Source organism: Ictidomys tridecemlineatus, chromosome 7 (assembly GCF_052094955.1).
Source record: "Ictidomys tridecemlineatus isolate mIctTri1 chromosome 7, mIctTri1.hap1, whole genome shotgun sequence".
NCBI lineage: Eukaryota > Metazoa > Chordata > Mammalia > Rodentia > Sciuridae > Ictidomys > Ictidomys tridecemlineatus.
The window spans coordinates 104,833,365-104,853,276 of NC_135483.1; the positions used below are offsets into that span (position 1 = coordinate 104,833,365).

Below are 19,912 nucleotides of genomic sequence, written 5' to 3' on the forward strand. Positions count from 1 at the left end.
TATTGATTACAGACAGAACAGTAAGATGGAATATAAATAAGGAAATAAAAGATTTGAACACCACCACAGATCATCTAAATTTACCACACATAAATAGAACACACTACCCACTAATAAGTCGAATACAGACATATCTCAAGTACACAAGGAACATTCTCTGGGATATATTAGGCCATAAAACAAGTCTTAATACATTTTAAAATGTTCAAATTATACAAAGTATATCTCTAGGCAATATATTAAAATTAGATCAATAGCAGACAGATATTAGAAAATCCACAAATATGTGGAAATTAAACAGTAATTGGTCTTAAACTAATTGGTCAAAGAAGAAATCACAAGAGAAATTAGAAAATATCTTGAGAGAAAATAAAACAAAATATCAAATATGATGGGGTACAACAAAAGTAATGCTATGAGAGAAATTTATAACTGTAAATGCTTACATTAAAAAAATATTTTGAGCAGGGCATGGTGGAGCACACCTGTAATCCCAGCAGCTCAGGAGGCTGAGGCAGGAGGATCATGAGTTCAAAACCAGTCTCAGCACCTTAGTAAAGCCCTAAGCAACTCAGCAAAATCCCATCTCTAAATGCAACATAAAAAAGGGCTGGGGATGTGGCTCAGTGATTAAGCACCCCTGTTTTAAAAAAAATAAAAAACTGAAACAATAGTCTAACCTTAAGGAAACAGGAAAAGAACAAACTAAGCAAGCACAAAACAAACAAGAGTAAAAAAGAACAAAATTTAGATATATACAAATTAGAGGACAGAAAAACAAGAGAAAAAAAAAGGAACCAAGAGTTAGTTCTTCAGAAAGTTTGAAAAAAAAAAATGGACATTCAGAGCTAGAACTAGAAAGGAAAAAGACTCAAAAAACTGAACATGGAGAAGTTGTGACCACTTTTACAGAAATAAAAAAGGAGCATAGAATACTATGAACAATTACATGCTATCAAATTGGGATTATACAGATGAAATGGACAAAGTCCTAGAAGCACAACCTTTCAACTCTGAATCATGAAGAAATATAAATTGTTAACAGATTTCTAACTAATAAGGAGACTGCATTTAGTTTCCAAAATTCTTCCAACAAAAAAGTACAGAGGGCTTTACAGGTGAACTCCATCAAACTACTTATAGACCTAATGCCAATCCTCCTCAAATTACTCCAAAAAATTGAAGAGGAAGGAAGACTTCCCTCTTCTTGAAGACAGCATTATCCTGGTACCAAAACTACACTGACATTACAAGAAAAAACAAAGACTACTGTCCTTGATAAACATTGCAAAAGTCTTCAATAAAATGCTAGCAAATAGAATTTCAACAGCACATTAAAAGGCTTAAACATGGTGACTAACAGGGATTTATTCCCAGAATGATTCAATATATAACAAATCAATTGATACCACACTAACAGAATGAAGGAAAAAAAAAACCCATCTTCTCTATTGATGCACAAAAAGCTTTTATCAAAATTCAACACCCTTTCTTGATAAAAACACCCAAGAAATTAGGAACAGAAGGAAAGTCAACATAATAAAGGACATACGAAAAGCCCATCATTAACATAATGAAAGACTGACAGTTTTTCTCCAATATCAGGAATAATACAAAGATGTCCACTTTCACCACTTGTATTTGACACAATACTAAAGCCTAGCCATATAAAATAGGAAAGAAAAAGAAATAAAAGATACATTTGAAACGAATAAGTTAAAACTGTAGATGACACATCAAATGCAGAAATGCCTAGATATTCCACAAAACAAGGCCCCAAAAAAACTTTCAGAATAAACAAATTCAGCAAAACTGTAGCACGTAAAATCAATGCACAAAAATCAGGTGCATATGTACAAGCGAACAGTGAGCAACCCTAAAAGGAAATTAAGAAAACCATTCCATTTACTGTAGTATCAAAAAGAATAAAATTCTTAATCAGGGACACAAAAAACTTGCATACTGAAAATGTTTTTGAAATTAAAGGCATCAATAAGTGAAAGTATTGTTTATGGATTTTAATTGTTTTTCTGGTACTAGGGATTGAACTCAGGGGCACTCGACCACTGAGCCACATCTCCTGTCCTAGTTTGTATTTTATTTAGAGACAGGGTCTTACTGAGTAGCTTAGTGACTCACCATTACTGAGGCTGGCTTTGAACTCTTAATCTTCCTGTCTCAGCCTCCCAAGCTGCTGGGATTATAGGCATGCGTCGCTGTGCCAGGCAAGATTTAATATTTTTGAGATGGCAATCCTACCTAAAATAATCTGCAGACTCAACACAATCAAAATCCCAACGATGCTTATTGCAGAAATTGAAAAATTCACCCTGAAGTTCACATGAAATCTCAAAGAAACCCAAATACTAAAAAAAAATCTTGGGGTTAGGGAAAACCCAACAAAGGTGGAGGACTCACATTTCCTGACTTCAGAACTTATTGCAAAGATAGTAATCCGGATAGTTTACTGGAGACGAAAGACAGAACAATATGAATGAAACAAAGCACAGGAGGTAAACCCTCACATATATGGTCAAAACATTTTTGGTAAGGGTGCCAAGACCATCAAATGGCAAAAGGACGTCTCTGTCTTCTCAACTAGCAGTATTTGAAAAAAGTAGATATTCACATTCAAAAAAATGAAGCTGGATCTTTATCTTACATAACGGACAAAACTGTGTCAAAATGGATAAAGACCTAAACATAAAAGGTAAAGCTACAAACTTAGAACAAGGCAAAAGCTTTATAATAATGAATTTGGCAATGATTTTTTAATGACCCCAAAAGCACGGGCATAAAAGAAAGATAAACTACATCAAAATTAAAACTGTACACCAAAGGACACAATCAACAGAATGAAAAGTCAACTTACCGAATTAGAAAAAGTATTCACAAATCATATATTTGATAAGACATTAATACCAGAATGAAGAAAGTTATGTACATACAGTAAAAAACAGAAAATAGAATGATGTTTGCAAAGCTGGTGGGAGGGAGAATAGGAGACTGTTTAATGGTACATAGTTTTATGAGATGAAAGATTTCTGGAGGGCTGGGGATGTGGCTCAAGTGGTAGCGCGCTCGCCTGGCGTGCATGCGGCCCGGGTTCGATCCTCAGCACCACATACCAACAAAGATGTTGTGTCCGCCAAGAACTAAAAAATAAATATTAAAAATTCTCAAAAAAAAAAAAAAAGATTTCTGGAGATGGGTGCCCAACAATGAAGTGCACTCAATGCCACTAAACTGTGCACTTAAAAGATGTGCACTTAACATGGTAAACTTCATGTTATGTATCTTTTACCACAATTACAAAATATCACAAAAAAACTGAAAGACTAAGTAACTTTGAATCACCCTAATCAAGTGATAAAAATTAACTGGGTAAATCCATGTTTTTGTCAGAAAATGCTTAAGTATTTGGGGCTCCAGAGGCGAGGTGACAACAAGCTAGACACACACACCTGCAAAAAGCAATAGTATGTACATATAAGGTGACAAAGTTAAGTATGGCAAAGTGGCAAGTATCAATAAAGGGTACATGGAGTTAACTTTACTAAATTGGAAATATTTTTAAATCAGGGGAAAAAAAGTTATTCTGGTGGACTAGGTTTGAGATGCCGCCAAATAAGCCATACACCAGATCATTTATACAGAAACTAGTTAAATTTTTTTCTTTAAACTTAGTATAAGAGAATTTCTCATCATTTTTAATTCCCTGGGTGTGATTATCACTTTATTACCTGGTACCATCACTTTTACCTTCCATGTGACATTTTCAGATAACTGGAGCTTACTATAATAAAGGCCAAAATGTTAATAACTTGAAAATCTTTAACAACTTGTTTTTCTTGTTTACAACTGTCTTAATTGTCAGCATTTGGAAGGCACTGGAAACATTTTTGAGGGTAAATAAAAAGTAAAACACAGCTGAAAGGTTGTTTTGTCTCTATCTAGTGGTTAGCCATTACCTTCTAATATATACTTATACTTAATTTTTTACAATCTTGTGCTTCTGAATTTGTTGCAACTTAAATGAAGATAGGTTCTGAGAGGTTCTTGTGTTTCAGTGCATATACTTCATGTTATGTAGACCACTCAAAGGTCTTTATGAAAACCAAGGCTAATTAAAATTTTCTTGGATTTACTCAGCTTGACCCATCAGAGCTCTCATAATTAAGTCTGTAGAGACTACTAAAATAACTAGATAATCATTAACGACTTCCTGAAATTTTTCTACTGTAATTCCCTACTCTTGGAGGAAAATAATTAATATAAAATGATTAATACTAAGACATAAAATATTGTTGGTATTATAGTAATTATAGTACAATTCCAACTGGGGTACTGTATTTCAATTCTGATAGGTGCTGGCCACATTGAGTTCTCCAGACCACTGATACTTTGGATTGAATGTTTACAAATTTGGGGTTCTCATGAATCTCTTGTCAAGAGTTTGCTAAGATGTCTCACAGAACTAAGGAAGGTACTAATACTATAGAGCACCATACTTGTGGTTAGTTTTGTTATAAGGAATGTTAGACCTGTTAGTCAAATGTAGATCTACAGAAGGGGGTTTAAGAAGGAAATGCAGATTCTGTGCCCCATTCTTCTGGCACATCAGTGAGTTCACCCACCAGGAAACTCTACTAAGCTTGCTTAGGTGTCCAGAGCTCTTAATGGACCTCACTATGCAGGTGTGGATGATTAAATCAAATAGGTCACATGACTAAACCTATCCTCTCCCCTAAGACTATCTAGGGCCCACCAGGAATCACTCCATCAGCATAAGACAATTTCATCACCCAGGAAACCCAAGGGTTTGAGACATTCCTTGTCAGGAACTAGGGACAAAGACAAGACAAATTCCTCATACCATAGTCAGATAGGACTGAACTTTGAAGGTGTATCTTAAGATTTTTTTCACTCAACAGGGATCAATTTTTGATCCCACAGAGAATGCATCTTCTAAGACAATAAAGAAACAGCCCCCCAAAACCAGAATGAAATTTTATTATTTAAAATTTTTAGAAGTATGACTAGTATTCTTCTGTACAAAGTACACAACAGTTTTAAATACAACTGAGAGAAATGTGAATCCTATGACAACATTTGATACAAGCCAAACCATTTACAGACACACTAAAAAAATTTTAAAATATCTTCTTTCTCCAAAGAGTCCATTGTGCATTTCTTAAAGCAGAGATGGAAGACACATCCCAGGCAAGGTCACAATGGCATTTTATTGCCCTCTATGCTGATTTTCACAGCGTGTGCAGATCTGCTTTTTTTCCTGATATCTGTGAACTTTCTCATCTGTTTATCCAGTCGACTGATACCTTTCTTGGAAGTTGCCTGAAACTAAGAGTAGGGGGAAAAATTAAAGAGCAAATTATTGTAATACCTACACTTAGTTTTATCTTTCATTTTCTTATATCTGAAAATTAGCAGTCAAAGGGACTCCCAGCTCTAGAATAATCAGAAAACACTTTGGTGACCTCAGGAACAGATCAAGTATTCACAACAGTGTTAGAACACCTCTCAATCAAAATTAAAATTGTTGTTGACTGTTTTAATTTTGCCACAGTCCATAAAAATCTCCAAGATGAGAGAAAGGGAAATATTGAGACTACAATCCTCAAGGTGGACTTCTCTTTGCCCACTCTCAGGATGTTCTTTAACATCTGTACCTTCATTAATCTGTTTAGCCTCAGCATCAGGGTCACTCTCAAGCCAGTGCTAAGTGACTCTTTGTTATAACATGTATGTAGCTGGCAGATGCTTACTTACTTCACCCTAAGCCTGAAAACACAAAGAACCACCCAGTACCTAACATGACACATTCAGTGAGGTCCCTTCCTGATTTTATCACCTCTATCCCACATTTCCTCAGGATATTATAAATCTATACTGTACTATTTTATCAGGGTGAGGTGGGGGGGGGGGAACACAGCTTAGAAAACTAGGTGGTTTTGCTTAAGAATTATGGCACAACTGTATATCAACACTATATTATATATCACTGAAGAATATTTAGTCAAATGAAATTTTACCATGTCAAGTAAAAGGCAAACCAACAAAGTCAATAAAGTAGAAAAAATTATGATCACATTGTTGCTTGAATTAAAGAAAAAAAGAACACAGTGATAATGTTTATGCATGCACACAAAAATGACCAAAAGAAATAATCAAAGTGTTAATATTAAGATGTGGCAAGATTAAGGTGACATTAATTTTACTTATTTTCTGTATTTTTAAAAGTCTACAAAAACATGCATTGCTTCTGCAATTTTAATGTTATTTTTTAAAAGCACCCCATGAAACAAACATAAAAATTAGTATAGGACAGGTTTTTTAATTACTCAAGAGTGGAAAAAAAAAATCAGAAGCTCTAGAGAAGTGAATAAACTCATATATTCACACAATGGTCACAGACCATTCTGCAGCCATTAAAAATGATAAATCTACAAGGTGGTTTAAATGAGGGAAAATGACCAAAATTATATGCAGCACAATTTTGATTACAGTATCCATGAAAAAAAAGGTAACAAATATTATCAAAGTATTTTGAAATGGTTAGACTATGAGAAATTTTTCTTATTACCTCAAATTATTCTACAATTATAAAAACTAAGTTTTGAGGCATAACTGGAAGGACATTTAAAACCTCAAATTGTTAATAGTAGTAATGACTTAGTTAAGAGCAGAACTTTGGGAATGGAGGTTAATCTGTAGTGTTTTATGTAGTGTTTTATATTTACTATATAACCTCAAAAATAAAAATTATATTGAATACAGAAAGTTTCATTTGAAAGTCATTTACTTACTCTAGTTTTCTTCTTGGACAATACTCATTAGTGTCTATGCAATGTGATCCTTGAGTGAATGTACAAGAAATCTTTCTGATCAGGGAAACTGGCTAGGTGGTTTAAAGACAGTAAGTAGGAAGGTTAACATGTAACCATCCCCACCCAAAAAATGATATTTTTTGGACAGAGTTCTATAGTCTTATAGGCCAAACTGCAACCTTGATAAACACAGGCACATTATGGTCCTGTGGAGTGTCTGGGATAAGGAAGGGAGCTCTCCTAGAACATTTTCTCCTCGTGCTGTTTCTCTCCTTCCACCCCCTCCATTTAACAGGAAGGAGGGACCAGAACCAGCACCATTAACAGACACACAGCCCCTTGGGACACAAGGCATGCTTCCAAGGTAGGCAGACCTCTGAGAGTTTTTATTATGTTTTCTTGGCTATGCTGTAATTTTCAATTCTCAAAAACCTAAGTGCTGGGGCAGGAAATATTAGTTTAAAAAAAAAATGGCTAAAAGAGGGAAGAGACAGTGAGAAAGGAAAGAAAGATAAAGAAATGGGGGTGGGGAAGAGGAATACCAAGGAGATATAGTATAAGTCAAAAAAGAAAGGCCAGCCAGAGGAAGAAGTCCTTGGCATGGAACTAATCCTCCCCTACCCTTTATTCATTCTCAATAAAGAAGAAGGTAGGGCTGAGATTGTGGCTCAGCAGTAGAGTGCTCACCTAGCCCGTGTGAGGCCCTGGGTTTGATCCTCAGTACCACATAAAACAAATAAAATAAAGAAAAAAAAGAACTGAGTTTTGTCTTGACAGTTGTTTAATAGCAAAGTAAGCTGACAGGAAGGTGAGTGGAGTCCATGGAAACAGTTGCCAAAGCAGAGGTCAGGGAGAATTACAAAAGGCAGACATCACACTGGGACTCTGCACACTGTAGCAAAAGTAGTACTACTAATTTCGAAGCACAGTGGGTCAGTGAATCTGGCTTATGAACTGTTTGGTCTTTTTCCACTTCTGACCATGTACTGAATATATTTTACCATATACATCTCTTAAATATTCAGTATAGGAATTTAAGTAATGAGTCCTCAAATGCATGTTGCTGAATGACTGACAATAGGAAATTAAGCCATTTCCCATTCATCTAGAAATCATTGCCAGTTCATGTCTGTAATGCAGACTACTATGATTCTAGATGCTAAAAAAAGCCTTTTTCATAAAAATGGGTACCAGTCAGGAAGAACACAATGCTTATCATGGAAGTAAGGTCTATTAGTCTCTACTATGGAAAGTACTTGAATGCCCTAAGGGACCTGTCAGGGTCATTATTTCAGAAAGTAAGAGCAGGTGGCTTTTTCTGATTAAGAAAGCACACACATGCTTGTTTTCACTTTGATGACACTCCAAGCCCATGCACAGCCCATGCTTCCTCAGGGATACCTCTTGGATACACCGTTACGGCCAGGATTATAAGGGCATCCTGTTGCCTTCAATGCTGAACTTGACAGCACGGTGCACTTTGCTGAGTCGTTTCTGTTCTGCAAATCGCCTCTTATGCTTTTCCAAACGGCTTAGGCCTTTTTTAAGAATACCAGGCTAGAAGAGTGGTTGGATTAGAGAATAAAGATTACTGAGAAACAGTGTCCAAGTAGTGTTCACATCCATAATGGAAGAAGTGTCTACCCTAGTGATTTCACAACAGAATTGCTTAAATAGATGAAAAGAAAGGGAGGGAGAGAGATGTGGCATTAGGTAAATCCTGTTTCTGATGGTTCTTAAAAAAAAAAAAAAAAAGTCACTATGTCAGAACATTGTAGTCTTCAAAATTCACTTGAAATGAAGAAATTAGTAAGCAACTTCCTGATTTAATGTTGCTTTAAGTCTGGAGAAAAAAATCATCAGCTTTAATCATGGGTAATACTTTCTCTGATTCCTTGATTTGTGATTTTGCTAGACAAGAGACCAGGAAACAGATTTCTGTGAACAAGATAAACCTTAAAAGTTATAGGGATTATTAAATATAAGGTGAAAAATCAAGTGGCAATCTATATTTGAGTTCCACTTTGCTCTTCCTTGCTTACCCTGGATGACTCCATTTCCACGTTCCACTTGGGCCTGACGACATAGTCCTTGTTTGAGGGCATTGGGACCCTTGCACGGGCACAGAATCCAGGATCTCCAGGTCTAAGAGCCCTAAGAAAAGGAAAAGGAAGAGCATACTGCTTATGTAGTCAGCCACAATAGAGACTATAGGCAATTTCACATTCCTGTTCCCAGTCCACCCTATTCAGCTCCAGTATTTCAAATTTCCTCTGTCCTCTCACGGTCACCCAAACTCTCTTCGTTAGCTAGCCACATTATCAGACACACTGCTATAGGAATTCCTCATTTCCCCCCCAAAGCCACCTTCCTCTGCATTTGTATAAATCCCCTTTGTTCTCCTCAGATTTAAACGTAATCATGCCTTCTCCTTTCAAAGGCTGGTCTCACCTTTCTGACCAAATCCTAACTTCTTCAGGCTAGTGGAGATACTCAAATGTTCACTTATGAGGTGAAAAAAATCAGGTAGTCAAAAATGACCCTCACATGCTCTAAGTATGTCCATAATGTACATGGTTTTGCATGTGCAACATACAGTAATTTCCATCAATACTTCTGTAAGTAACTTTTGGGAATAATTTCAGTTTCACATACAGTTATAAAAAATAATACCAAGAAGAAGGCTGGGGTTGTGGCTCCATGATAGAGCACTTGCTGGCACATGCAAGGCACTGGGTTTGATCCTCAGCACCACATAAAATAAATAAATAAAAGGTATTGTGCCCGTCTACAACTATAAACAAACAAATAAACAAATAAAATAATGCCAAGAGAGATTCATCATCTCCTGTAATGGTAACAACTTGCAAAAATACAGCACAGTACCACAACCAGAATATTGACATTGATACAATCCATCCATATTATTTACATCTCGCTAATATTACTTATACTCATTGTGTATGTCTGTTCAGTACTGCGCAAATTTGAGAGCACGCAAGTTAAACTAAAAGATCACCATCTTTCCAAAGTAAAGATTCAATAGATTATAGACGCTCAGGCATGTAAAATCACTTAACCTTTAGGTAACTCCCTCTAGTGGTAAATGGAGAGTGGCTGTATGTACCTATTGCAGGTGGGGCAAGCAGAGTAAAAAAATTCTAAACTATTTTTATTCCTTTGTATAGTTTGTCCCATTTTTAAACATTAAATTTCTATAACCTTCTATACCAGATCAATTGGCTAGCCAAAACAAAACCCCAAAACTCCTTAACTCTTCTTCTCCCTCTGAAGGATATTATCTCATCTTCAAACCACCTGTATATAAGTTTTACTTTGTTCCCTCTATCTCATCTCTCATTCTCTTGCAAGCCTTGAGCCAATATTGGCAGGAACAGATATTGGCAGCATCTCTCCTCACTATCCCTGGCCCCGTACCTTCTCCACTGCCCACTTCCATGTAGCCTCATCCCTTCCCAGGTTCTGTTCCAACACTTATGTCCACATCCTCTTGTTGGCTACTCTGCCTGGCCATACCCCTTTTAAAAACTGGTTAGTTCACTTCTTACTCTACACCATCTTGATTCAACAGCCCCCCCCCTTCGGAAAATAACCATCAAATCTGTCTCTAGGCCCATGATATTCATAAGAGTATCTTATTAGGTATCTCACATTTAACTGCTTTAAACAGAACTCACCAATGCCCTCAAATCTACTCCTCTCTTAACTTTAATAGTAATACCACTGTCTCCGTACTGGTGAATATTTGGGGTAGAGCCTTCAATTCCAGCCAAATTCTCCTCTACTAAGTCACCAACTCCTGGCAGCTCTGCTTCTGCAGTGCCTTCTCAGTCTCCTGCTCCTCCCTTATGGTTTTTGTTTATCTGTACCATACCTTTCAGTCAAACTGCCCTGCCTGTCCTATACAACACCATCAGCATCAACATTCCCAATCAAATTTTATGGCTTCATATCTAGGTTAAAATACATCATTTGGAGTCACAAAGAAGTGAAAATTTCTATTCTGATTTCAGCTCCTTATTGGTCCATATCTGTATTTCCAGTTTTGCCTTTTACCACCCTTGGTGCCACAATGCTGACCAATCATTTCAGTCTATTTGCCACTCCCAAAAAGGCCTTGCACACTGACCCCACATCATCCTTGCCTGTGCTCTCCCTTTCCCATTGCCCTTCTGGACTGTTTCAAAAGCTTACCAAAGAGTCTAGCACTTAGCAAACAGCAATACAATCTTTACTGAATCAACTATTTTCTTAGTTTCAATAACTGTTAAATTGAAAATCACTCCCTGCCAACGTTAACACAACATCATTTCATTTACTGTTTTTCTTAAAGCAGCTCTCAGAAATCCTCTATATATGTTAAGAAAAATTAATACAAAAGCTCTTACTTCTCCTCTCCTGTTAGCACCTTTTCCAGGTCTCTTCGGGGTGTCTGACCACCAGTGCTGGGAAAAAGGTAAGCAATAAGTTACCAAGAGTCAAAAAACCTTCTAACTAAGAAAAGAGCAAATTATCAAACTTAAACCACAATTAGCTTTACACTGGGATGGGGTGGGGGCCCACAAAACACAACCCTCCCCCCCCCCCAAAAGCATAAACAACAACAAAAAAACCTGAATCATTTTAAGGAACTACTCAATTTAGTAGTATTCTTTTACCTACAGGTTTCACTCTGAGTGTGCAATAACTACCATAGTTGTAACTCCTGGACGGGACTAGATTTAGTACATTTTCACAAATTGAAACAATAATATTTCCCCCCATGATTTTGGAGATAGGAAGTTGTTTCCTGTAAGTGGTTGGAATCTCCAGGCCATACTTTAGGAGACTATTCCAAAAAAGGTCTTATGTGAGGGAGGAGACTCTTACCAGATGCTATCACATTTAAACTATAAGGATATTATGAACTACGTATTTTCTTTTCAAATACAACAAGCTGAAAGACAAAATCTTACAGATGACCCTAAGATCCTCATGATCTTATTTACCAGGTACTGGTAATATTAACGGTTATTCCACTTACTCATACCTGTTCCCTCATACCTGTTCATTCTTCGTCGTTGAGGCATTTGTTCTAGATCTCTTTGCTCCCTTTCTTCTCTTGTCATTCCTTTATAGTTTGAGGTAAGGCCAAATATAGGCCGAGACCATTCATCTAGAAAAAGAAAAAAAAAATTTAGTACACAAAATAACATTTTTTTCTAGTAGGCTTTCAAATAATCACACACTCAAATAATTCAATAGTCTAGGTATTTGGAGTGTGAGTGTGAGTGTGTGTGAGTGTGTGTGTGTGTTGTGCTGGGAATCAAACCCAGGGCCTTGTATATGCTAGGCAGATGTTCGACCAATAAGCTATAACCTCAGCCCACAATATTCTTTTTATTTTCTTTTTTCTTCTGTTTCCCTTCCTATAATGGGAATTAAACCCAGGATTGCTCTAATACTAAGATACATCCCCATTTATTTATTTTGACACAGTCTTGCTAAGTTGTCCAGACTGGCCTCCAACTTGTGTTCTTCTTGCCTTAGCCTCCTGACATATGTGCTTAGCCAGAATATTCTTTTTCTTAATGATCCCATTATCCCAGACTACTTTCAGGATAAAGACTATATGATTCTAGTATTTAAACTAAGGCTGGTCAATTCAGAAAAGTAGTATAACAGGACCAGTTTATTTAGTAACCATAGAAATTAAAGAAAGGAACTGTCATTAATCATCTGGGTTGATAACAATTTTCTTTCTTAAAAAATGTTTATTTTAAAAAGGCAGTCTAATTTCTAAAGTTTACTCCACTGAAAAATAGTATCTTGAAATAAGGCTCCCTTATTACCTGTCAAATGGTCTAAATATTTTAAAATTACATTCTAATATGACAGGTGTAGGTGACCATAAGAAAACTAATATATGCTCACTGCTCAGTCAGTAAATGTCCAGAGGCATCAACTGATGTTTTTGTTCTGAACATAATGTAGCTTATTGCTGCATTAGTACACTACAAAAACCAGAAAGGACCTTTTACAGACAGAATAAGTGTTGACACACTTTGAAGGAAGCAGGAATTCTCAGGGGGTTTAGATTATCTTCAGAAACTGACCCCGATACCTCATCCCTAGAAACAGAACCACTGTGTAGTAAGTCATGGACACCAGAGGAAATATTGTGCTTCTGTCTAGGGGAAATAAAAGTCATGAATCACTGCTTAAGAGCAATCAAAAGCTTATCATTCAATAGGAAGTAAGCTGTATTATTATTAACACAAAAGAGAGTAATGTTTCTGGTTTATGAAATAAATTTATATTTCTCTAATCTAATAATCTTTGATAATCTTAAATTCAACAGAAACACAAATACTATATCCAAATACAGAATTACTTAAATTCCTTTCCAATGTGGAATAAAGGAAGAGTTGAGAACAAAAACACACATGGACTTCAGACTTAAAATTGAAGGATTTCATACACAATATGGCACTTGATGACAAAATGTATTTCAGTTAGCCTTTGGATTTTTCTGGCATTATAAAAATAAGAACATGGAAACAACTTTGGAGACCATTATGCAAGTAACAATAATAAAGTGGGTAGTAGTTCTTGACTATGTGCTAATCACTGGGCTTTATTTATATCTCCCCCATTTAATCTTCACAATAACTCAAAGAAAACATAATTATCTCAATTTTACAGAGGAGGAGACCAAACTTGGAGCTGAAATCACCAGCTAAAGAAATATAGTCAGATAGATATCGATCCATGAAATGAACCAGGTGTGGCTAACTCAAGGGCTTGCATTCAACACTCCCCTCTCTCCACACTCTTGATCCATGACTAGATAATGTATACTTTTACTTGCTGTATTTAATACTGGATAGCATATTTAAAAATACTAAGAAGGATTTTTAGTATAAGAGAAAAAAATCTAGTCCTATAAGAAGTTATTAAAAAAATTTCTATTCCACCACTTTACTGACTCATGTTAAATAAATATTGGTAAAAAAATACATAGTTACATAGATGACTCTCCACATATAGACATAAAAACAATAAAAAGCAAAATTTACGTACTGATTAATTTCCCTGCCATGTCCTTGTTGGACCTTGATTCCTTGGGGTGTTTATAGAGATACATCACTGCTCGTCCAATCCCACTATGCTTCAGGGTCTCCTGGCTCACACTAGGTAGCTGGGGGAACATAAACACACAAAAATTAATCACACAGAAGCTGGGAGGCTTGCTAATCTATTCTAGAGGACTTTTAAGACCTGGTTCCTTAAAACAAATAAAAAAATTCTATTTTCAGGCTCCACAGGCACTGAACATAGATCCTTTGAATTAAAATCATAAGTTGGGAGTTTAGTGTTACTACTAAGTTCAAGTAAAATCTAACAGTGTGACAAAGTATGAACTAATATACTTAGAGGTTAGCTGTTTAGTATAGGAGTCAGCACAGGCCTCAGAAGCCAAGAGACAGACCTAAGACTGAATTCAAGCACAGCCACCTGCTGGGTATGTGACCTTGGACAAGTCATTTAACTTCTGAGTCTAATTTCCTCTTCTGTAAAATGGAGACAATATACCTACCTTTCTGTTTATTGTTGAGAAATCAGAGCCAATACATACATAAAGCACCTTGCACAGTGTTTCACATGTAGAAGGTTTCTCGGGAATTTCTGCAGTAGTTAAGTAGCTTGCCCAAGGTGTCACAGCCACATAAGGGGGACCCAGCTTAAGAGTCCAATGCAAGTTCATATGACTCTGAATTTGGTGCTCTATTTCAAGTGCCTCTCCAGAACATGTCCATTAATGGACTACTCTTCTCATATACACCTAAGGTACCTCAAGATCTTTTTCCTTCAATATAAGGTCTTTTTTTAATGTTCATTTTATTATATATATTCCTTTTTTTCCAACCTTTTTTTCTGGCAGGCTGTAGCAAAGCAAAAATAAATTCATGGTAAAATAAAGAAGTCAATACAATACAAACCTTAGATAATTAATGAAGAACAAATAGTTTCTGCCATTAATCTCTTGGTAAATTACAGGCCACTAACCTCTTGCAAAATCTTCAACAGCTCCTCCCGAATCTTTAGTGCGGGCAAACTCTTATCTGGCAGAGGTGATAGCCATTCTTTGATGGCAGACATCACACCACTATCAATAAACGTTTCTTTAAGGTCTTGCCTGAAATAATAATGATGTTGATGATGATAATGATGGTGGTAATAGTGATAATATTAGTAATAATTCAAACCTACAAAACTCAGTTCCACTGTATCTCTCTGACTTTCCTTACATATTTAGTGATGTCTCCAAAACTTGCTTTTAAATGCATATATTATTATATACTGGTATATACTGAATATATATTAAATATATAGTTTCAAAAGTAGTATGAAATTTAGTTTCTATTTCCCATAAACATACAGGCTTGACAGTAAAGATGACTTGCTAACAACAACACAAAATAAACTCAAATTACACAAGATAGATTAATGTTGACTGAATGGTACACATAAAAGGAACAATGAACTGCAATTATCGTAACTAAAAATATAACGCTCAATCCATAAGAATAGTGATTCTCAGTTTCAGGTGATAGAGAACCTAGAATTGTGCTATTCTTTGCAGGACATAAAGGAGAATATAGTATTTCTGGCAGAAAATTATTCCAATGACTATTGATATTTAAATTACTTTGCCGTTTCCTTTACACCTACCTACTAACGAGGCAAATTAATAGTATTTTCTTAGTTTTACAGTATTGATTTATTTTCTGTAGTCATAATTTTTAGTAACTGCAAAGAAACTTAGTTCTTTTGAATATAATTCCATTTCTTGTATACAGAGAATCACGTGTGTATTCACCATGAAGAAATTGTGTGCAACACAAATAAACCTTTTTCAAACCAAAAAATTAAATATATTCCTGAACAAGTGATATTTAAATTCCATTTCATGCAACAGAATCAGTTATATTAATAGTATAACTACATTATATATAGTTATATATGTAACTATGTACATTTTATATGTAAAATCTGCCAGAGTATTGTCTGCTGGAATAAAGGAAGCAGTTTTCTAGTTATAGGTGTTCTAAGGCATGTTTGTGGCTCACTGATGTATGAATGCATTTCTTCAGCCATTCAAAGCAGGCTGTGGCTTTAGTTATTCAAAGAAAAAGCTAAGCTGCTGATGACCATGAGCAAACAAACGAATTTCATAACAAGGACTTAATAAAATAAGGGCATCATTATTATAGAAAGACTCAATGACTGTGATGTATTGGACCACCCAATATATACATTATATATTATGTGTGTGTGTGTGTGAGTATATATTTATGTGTGTGTATATAATATTATATATTGTACGTGTATAATATATGCTTTGAGTAGATTGCCCTTGATTTGCTATTTTCAATTATATTGGGAAAACAGATGCAATTTTACCAGACTCCATACTGTCTATAGAATACATTAATACTTTCCAAGTTTTTCTTTCATCAACGTCAGTTTTCTATTTGTTCTGTCTGCATTAGGCAACAAGGTTTAAGAAAAATTTATTAAGAAACATAATTTAGGAAATTTTATTCATTAATGTTTGCAATCTAACAGAAGGCTATCATATGTAATATTCTCAGAACACCAATAAGTAGTTTGAATATCATTCCATTAAAAGGAAAAGATTTAAAAATAATTATAAACATACATATAGTTCAAAGCCAAGCACAATGTTAGGCACAGGCATTTGATAAACAAAATATATTTTACAATATATAAAACACAGACTTATTTTTCTACTCTTATTTCTGTGTAAACAAATTTGATATTCACTTTCATTTCATATATCAAAGTACAAATGTTAAGTCAAAGCCTTGAAAAAGACATAATTCATTAGACAAAGACAGCAAGTACACACCCTAAACACAAATGTAAACTGACCAAGTGCAAAATGACTCATAACCACCACTACCTCTTAAGCTGTCCATTCTTTTTTTTAATTATTAATATTTTTTGTAGTATTTATTTTTTAGTTTAGTTGAACACAATACCTTCATTTTATTTATTTATTTTTATGTGGTGCTGAGGATCGAACACAACGTCTTGTGCTAGGCAAGCGCTCTACCCGCTGGAGCCACAACCCCAGCCCCAAACTGTTTATTCTTATCATTAAAAGAAAGAAACACTTACTTCTTAAGGTGCATAACCACAGTAGGCAACAAAGTTAATTTCTTAAGTGCTGGCTTTTTTTGATTGTTCAACTGTCTATCTTCCTATTCAGAAAAAAAGACAAAAAGATTTAAAAACAGCAATACTGCTAATAGTAAATTATAACACTACAATTCTAAACCTTAAAATAAAGTAGCCATCTCTCAAAGAAAACAATTTTTCATACAAGAAAGGATGCCTGAAAGACAAGGGTTTGTTTTGTTCTTGCACAACACCAAACTCCACCAGTTAGTCAAACCCACAAAACTGTTAGAATTTGTTTTTAAAATATACCACTATTTACAACAGAACATATTTTAAAAATTCAACGAGTTAGATGCATTCTCTTAATCAAGACAAGACAATGACACATGATTTTATAATACTTTTTATATCAGCTAAAGATGAGAACAAAACCATTCCCCCAGACAACCAGTGAAGGCTATTCACCTGAAAAGGTTTAACACTTAGTCTTGTTGATTTATTCTAAACATGTGACTAAATAAAAAATTTTATTTCTATGCTTAATATTTAGGATAGTAAATTTTTATCATACAACAACAAAAAATGTCTTCAATATAGTTCATACCAAAGTTAAACATTAAATAAACAAACAAAAACAACACGATGAATTCAGCGGAGAGAAGAAGTGACCATCTCACCTCAGCAGCCTCATTCATTTTGACAATCATGGCACTCACAACGTCATCTGCGTCACTAATAAAGGTGCCACCATCTCGATTACGTCTGCGCTTGCCACTCATGCTCTTTTTCCTCTGCAACATCATCTCAAAATCTGATAGGAAGTCCATACTAAGCAGTGACGAAATCAAAAGAAATATAAAATCTTTTAATGATATATTTATCACAATCAAAAGCACCAAACTAATTCTAACTCAATGAAGTGCTACCTTTTAAAAGAAAAAAGTGCAAGTACTTATAACTTGCCATTAAAACAACAGCTGAGGGGCTGGGATTGTGGCTCATCGAGCACTCACCTAGCATGTGCCAGGTGCTGGGTTTGATCCTCAGCACCACATTAAAAACAAATAAATAAAATAAAGGTATTGTGTCCAACTACAATTAAAAAAAACAAACAAAAAACAAAACAAACAAACAAACAAACAAAAACTCAGCTGACCCTAGCCTTGTCCCTCTTGTTCTACCCCATTGATCACCAATAGCCCTGAACGGCATTCACACACATATTGGCCTGAGAACTTTCGAGTTCTTATCCAGAGGCTCATTTAGCTTTAGTTGCACTGCCTTTATTTGGAATCCGGACAGTGTCCAATTATTTGAATGTTTTTATGTTACACAGCATGAGCAAGAAAAATAAACTGCTTTTTAGTGGTAGGTAGCCTAATTCAAAATAATGTAACTAAGATTAAGATGGAAATCTATAGGTTTATTATGAGTGTTAGACTTACAGCTTTCATTAGAATTAGTGAAAGTTAACTCACTCTCATTATTCCTATAAATTCAAATTTCTAAAAGGACTATAATATACATTCAGCTTAATTCTTATACCCAGCCTAGAATTAAAAAGGAAACTTTCTTTTTTAAAGCATTATCTTTACAACTGTAAGCATTATTCTATGCTTCTATGGTACCTGTCAAGTTATCAGACTATTCTGGACATGGATCCCAATTATTAACAAAAGGGAGCAAAATATAGTCAAATAATATTTTGTTAAGACTTCAGACTTACTCTCCCTGGTCCTCCAAATCAACTCTTAAAAATCTATTAGGTTAATTTTTAGAACAGTTTATGTAGCAAGCTATAAATTAAGAGTCTGGTGCCATATAAATATAAAATTAAGATATCTGAGTACAAGAAAATAATAACAGCAAGTTATTCACTGATAGCACTGTATATAGAGAAAGTAAAACAAGTAAAATAGGAGTAGATTTTCTGCTAAATTTAGCAATTAAATGAAAGACAATAAGTTTAAGTCCCTACCTCTACTTTTTTTTTTTTAAGCTCTCTTTAAACAAAAAACTTACTGCTTTCCTCTTTTTATGTTATCATCAGAATCTGAATCTTCTGCTTCTTTCACCTGGGTTTCACCTTTTTCTTCTTCCAAATCCTCCTGATTAAAACCCTGGAGGCAGAATGAATCACTTAGTTATCAAATCCTCCATACAGATTTTCTTCGGTATAACTGCTCTTAACTTTTTACATTTTAAAAGTATTACAACCACAAAAATAAATAAATAAATAAATAGGTACCAAACAGGATATACAGCAAAAGTTTTCTCCCCAACCACTAGTATTACTTGTTTTTTTATGTTTCCTTCCAGAATAGTCTACAATTACATATGCACTTTGTACACATATATTTAGTATCTCCTTTTATTATACAAATGGCAGCATATTATTCATAATGGGTACAAGATACACTCTACATTTTCCAAATTTAACAATAGAATCTGGACAATGATCCATTTCTGCATAAAGTATCCTCATTCTTTGTAATGCTTTTGACTATTTTACCATATGATTATCACTGTAATTTATTCACATTTGCACAATAGTATGATTATGTATATATGAAAATTTGATAAGTATTTGCCAAATAGTCTTGCACAGGGCTTATATACCGATCCTCTTTCCTTCCAGCAAAGCACAGATTGCACCTGCTTTCCCACCTTCTCACCACTGTAACAGGTTATTAAACATTAATATTTGTCAATCTCTGGACCAAAACCCCAAAAGTAAATGGCTTTATTTGCATTCTTTCATTCGGAGTAAGTCTGGGCTCCCTCTTCCCCCATGTTTAAAAAGTCATCTGTAATTCTTTATTCTGTGAACTCTAAATATCCTAAGCCCATTT

The 19,912-nt window shown here is 35.0% G+C and overlaps 1 protein-coding gene across 5 annotated transcripts in view; it reads right to left on the reverse strand.

Moving 5' to 3' along the window:
* Positions 1-4,997: 4,997 nt before the first annotated feature.
* The window catches only part of Iws1 (interacts with SUPT6H, CTD assembly factor 1), a 37,296-nt gene continuing 22,381 nt past the window's right edge, over positions 4,998-19,912 (reverse strand). For 2 of the 5 annotated variants that reach the window (XM_013366558.4, XM_005315875.5), the window contains exons 6-14: positions 19,083-19,180; positions 17,738-17,888; positions 17,058-17,140; positions 14,919-15,048; positions 13,932-14,049; positions 11,913-12,024; positions 11,258-11,314; positions 8,891-9,002; positions 4,998-5,361 (exon numbers count right to left, since the gene is read on the reverse strand). In XM_013366558.4, the coding sequence (XP_013222012.1) occupies positions 5,230-5,361; positions 8,891-9,002; positions 11,258-11,314; positions 11,913-12,024; positions 13,932-14,049; positions 14,919-15,048; positions 17,058-17,140; positions 17,738-17,888; positions 19,083-19,180 (993 nt within the window). In that variant the 3' untranslated portion in view covers positions 4,998-5,229. Of the gene's footprint in view, positions 5,362-7,945; positions 8,406-8,890; positions 9,003-11,257; positions 11,315-11,898; positions 12,025-13,931; positions 14,050-14,918; positions 15,049-17,057; positions 17,141-17,737; positions 17,889-19,082; positions 19,181-19,912 lie in introns of those variants that run through there. The other 3 variants (XR_005737920.2, XM_078017269.1, XM_078017268.1) reach the window with 3 other exon arrangements.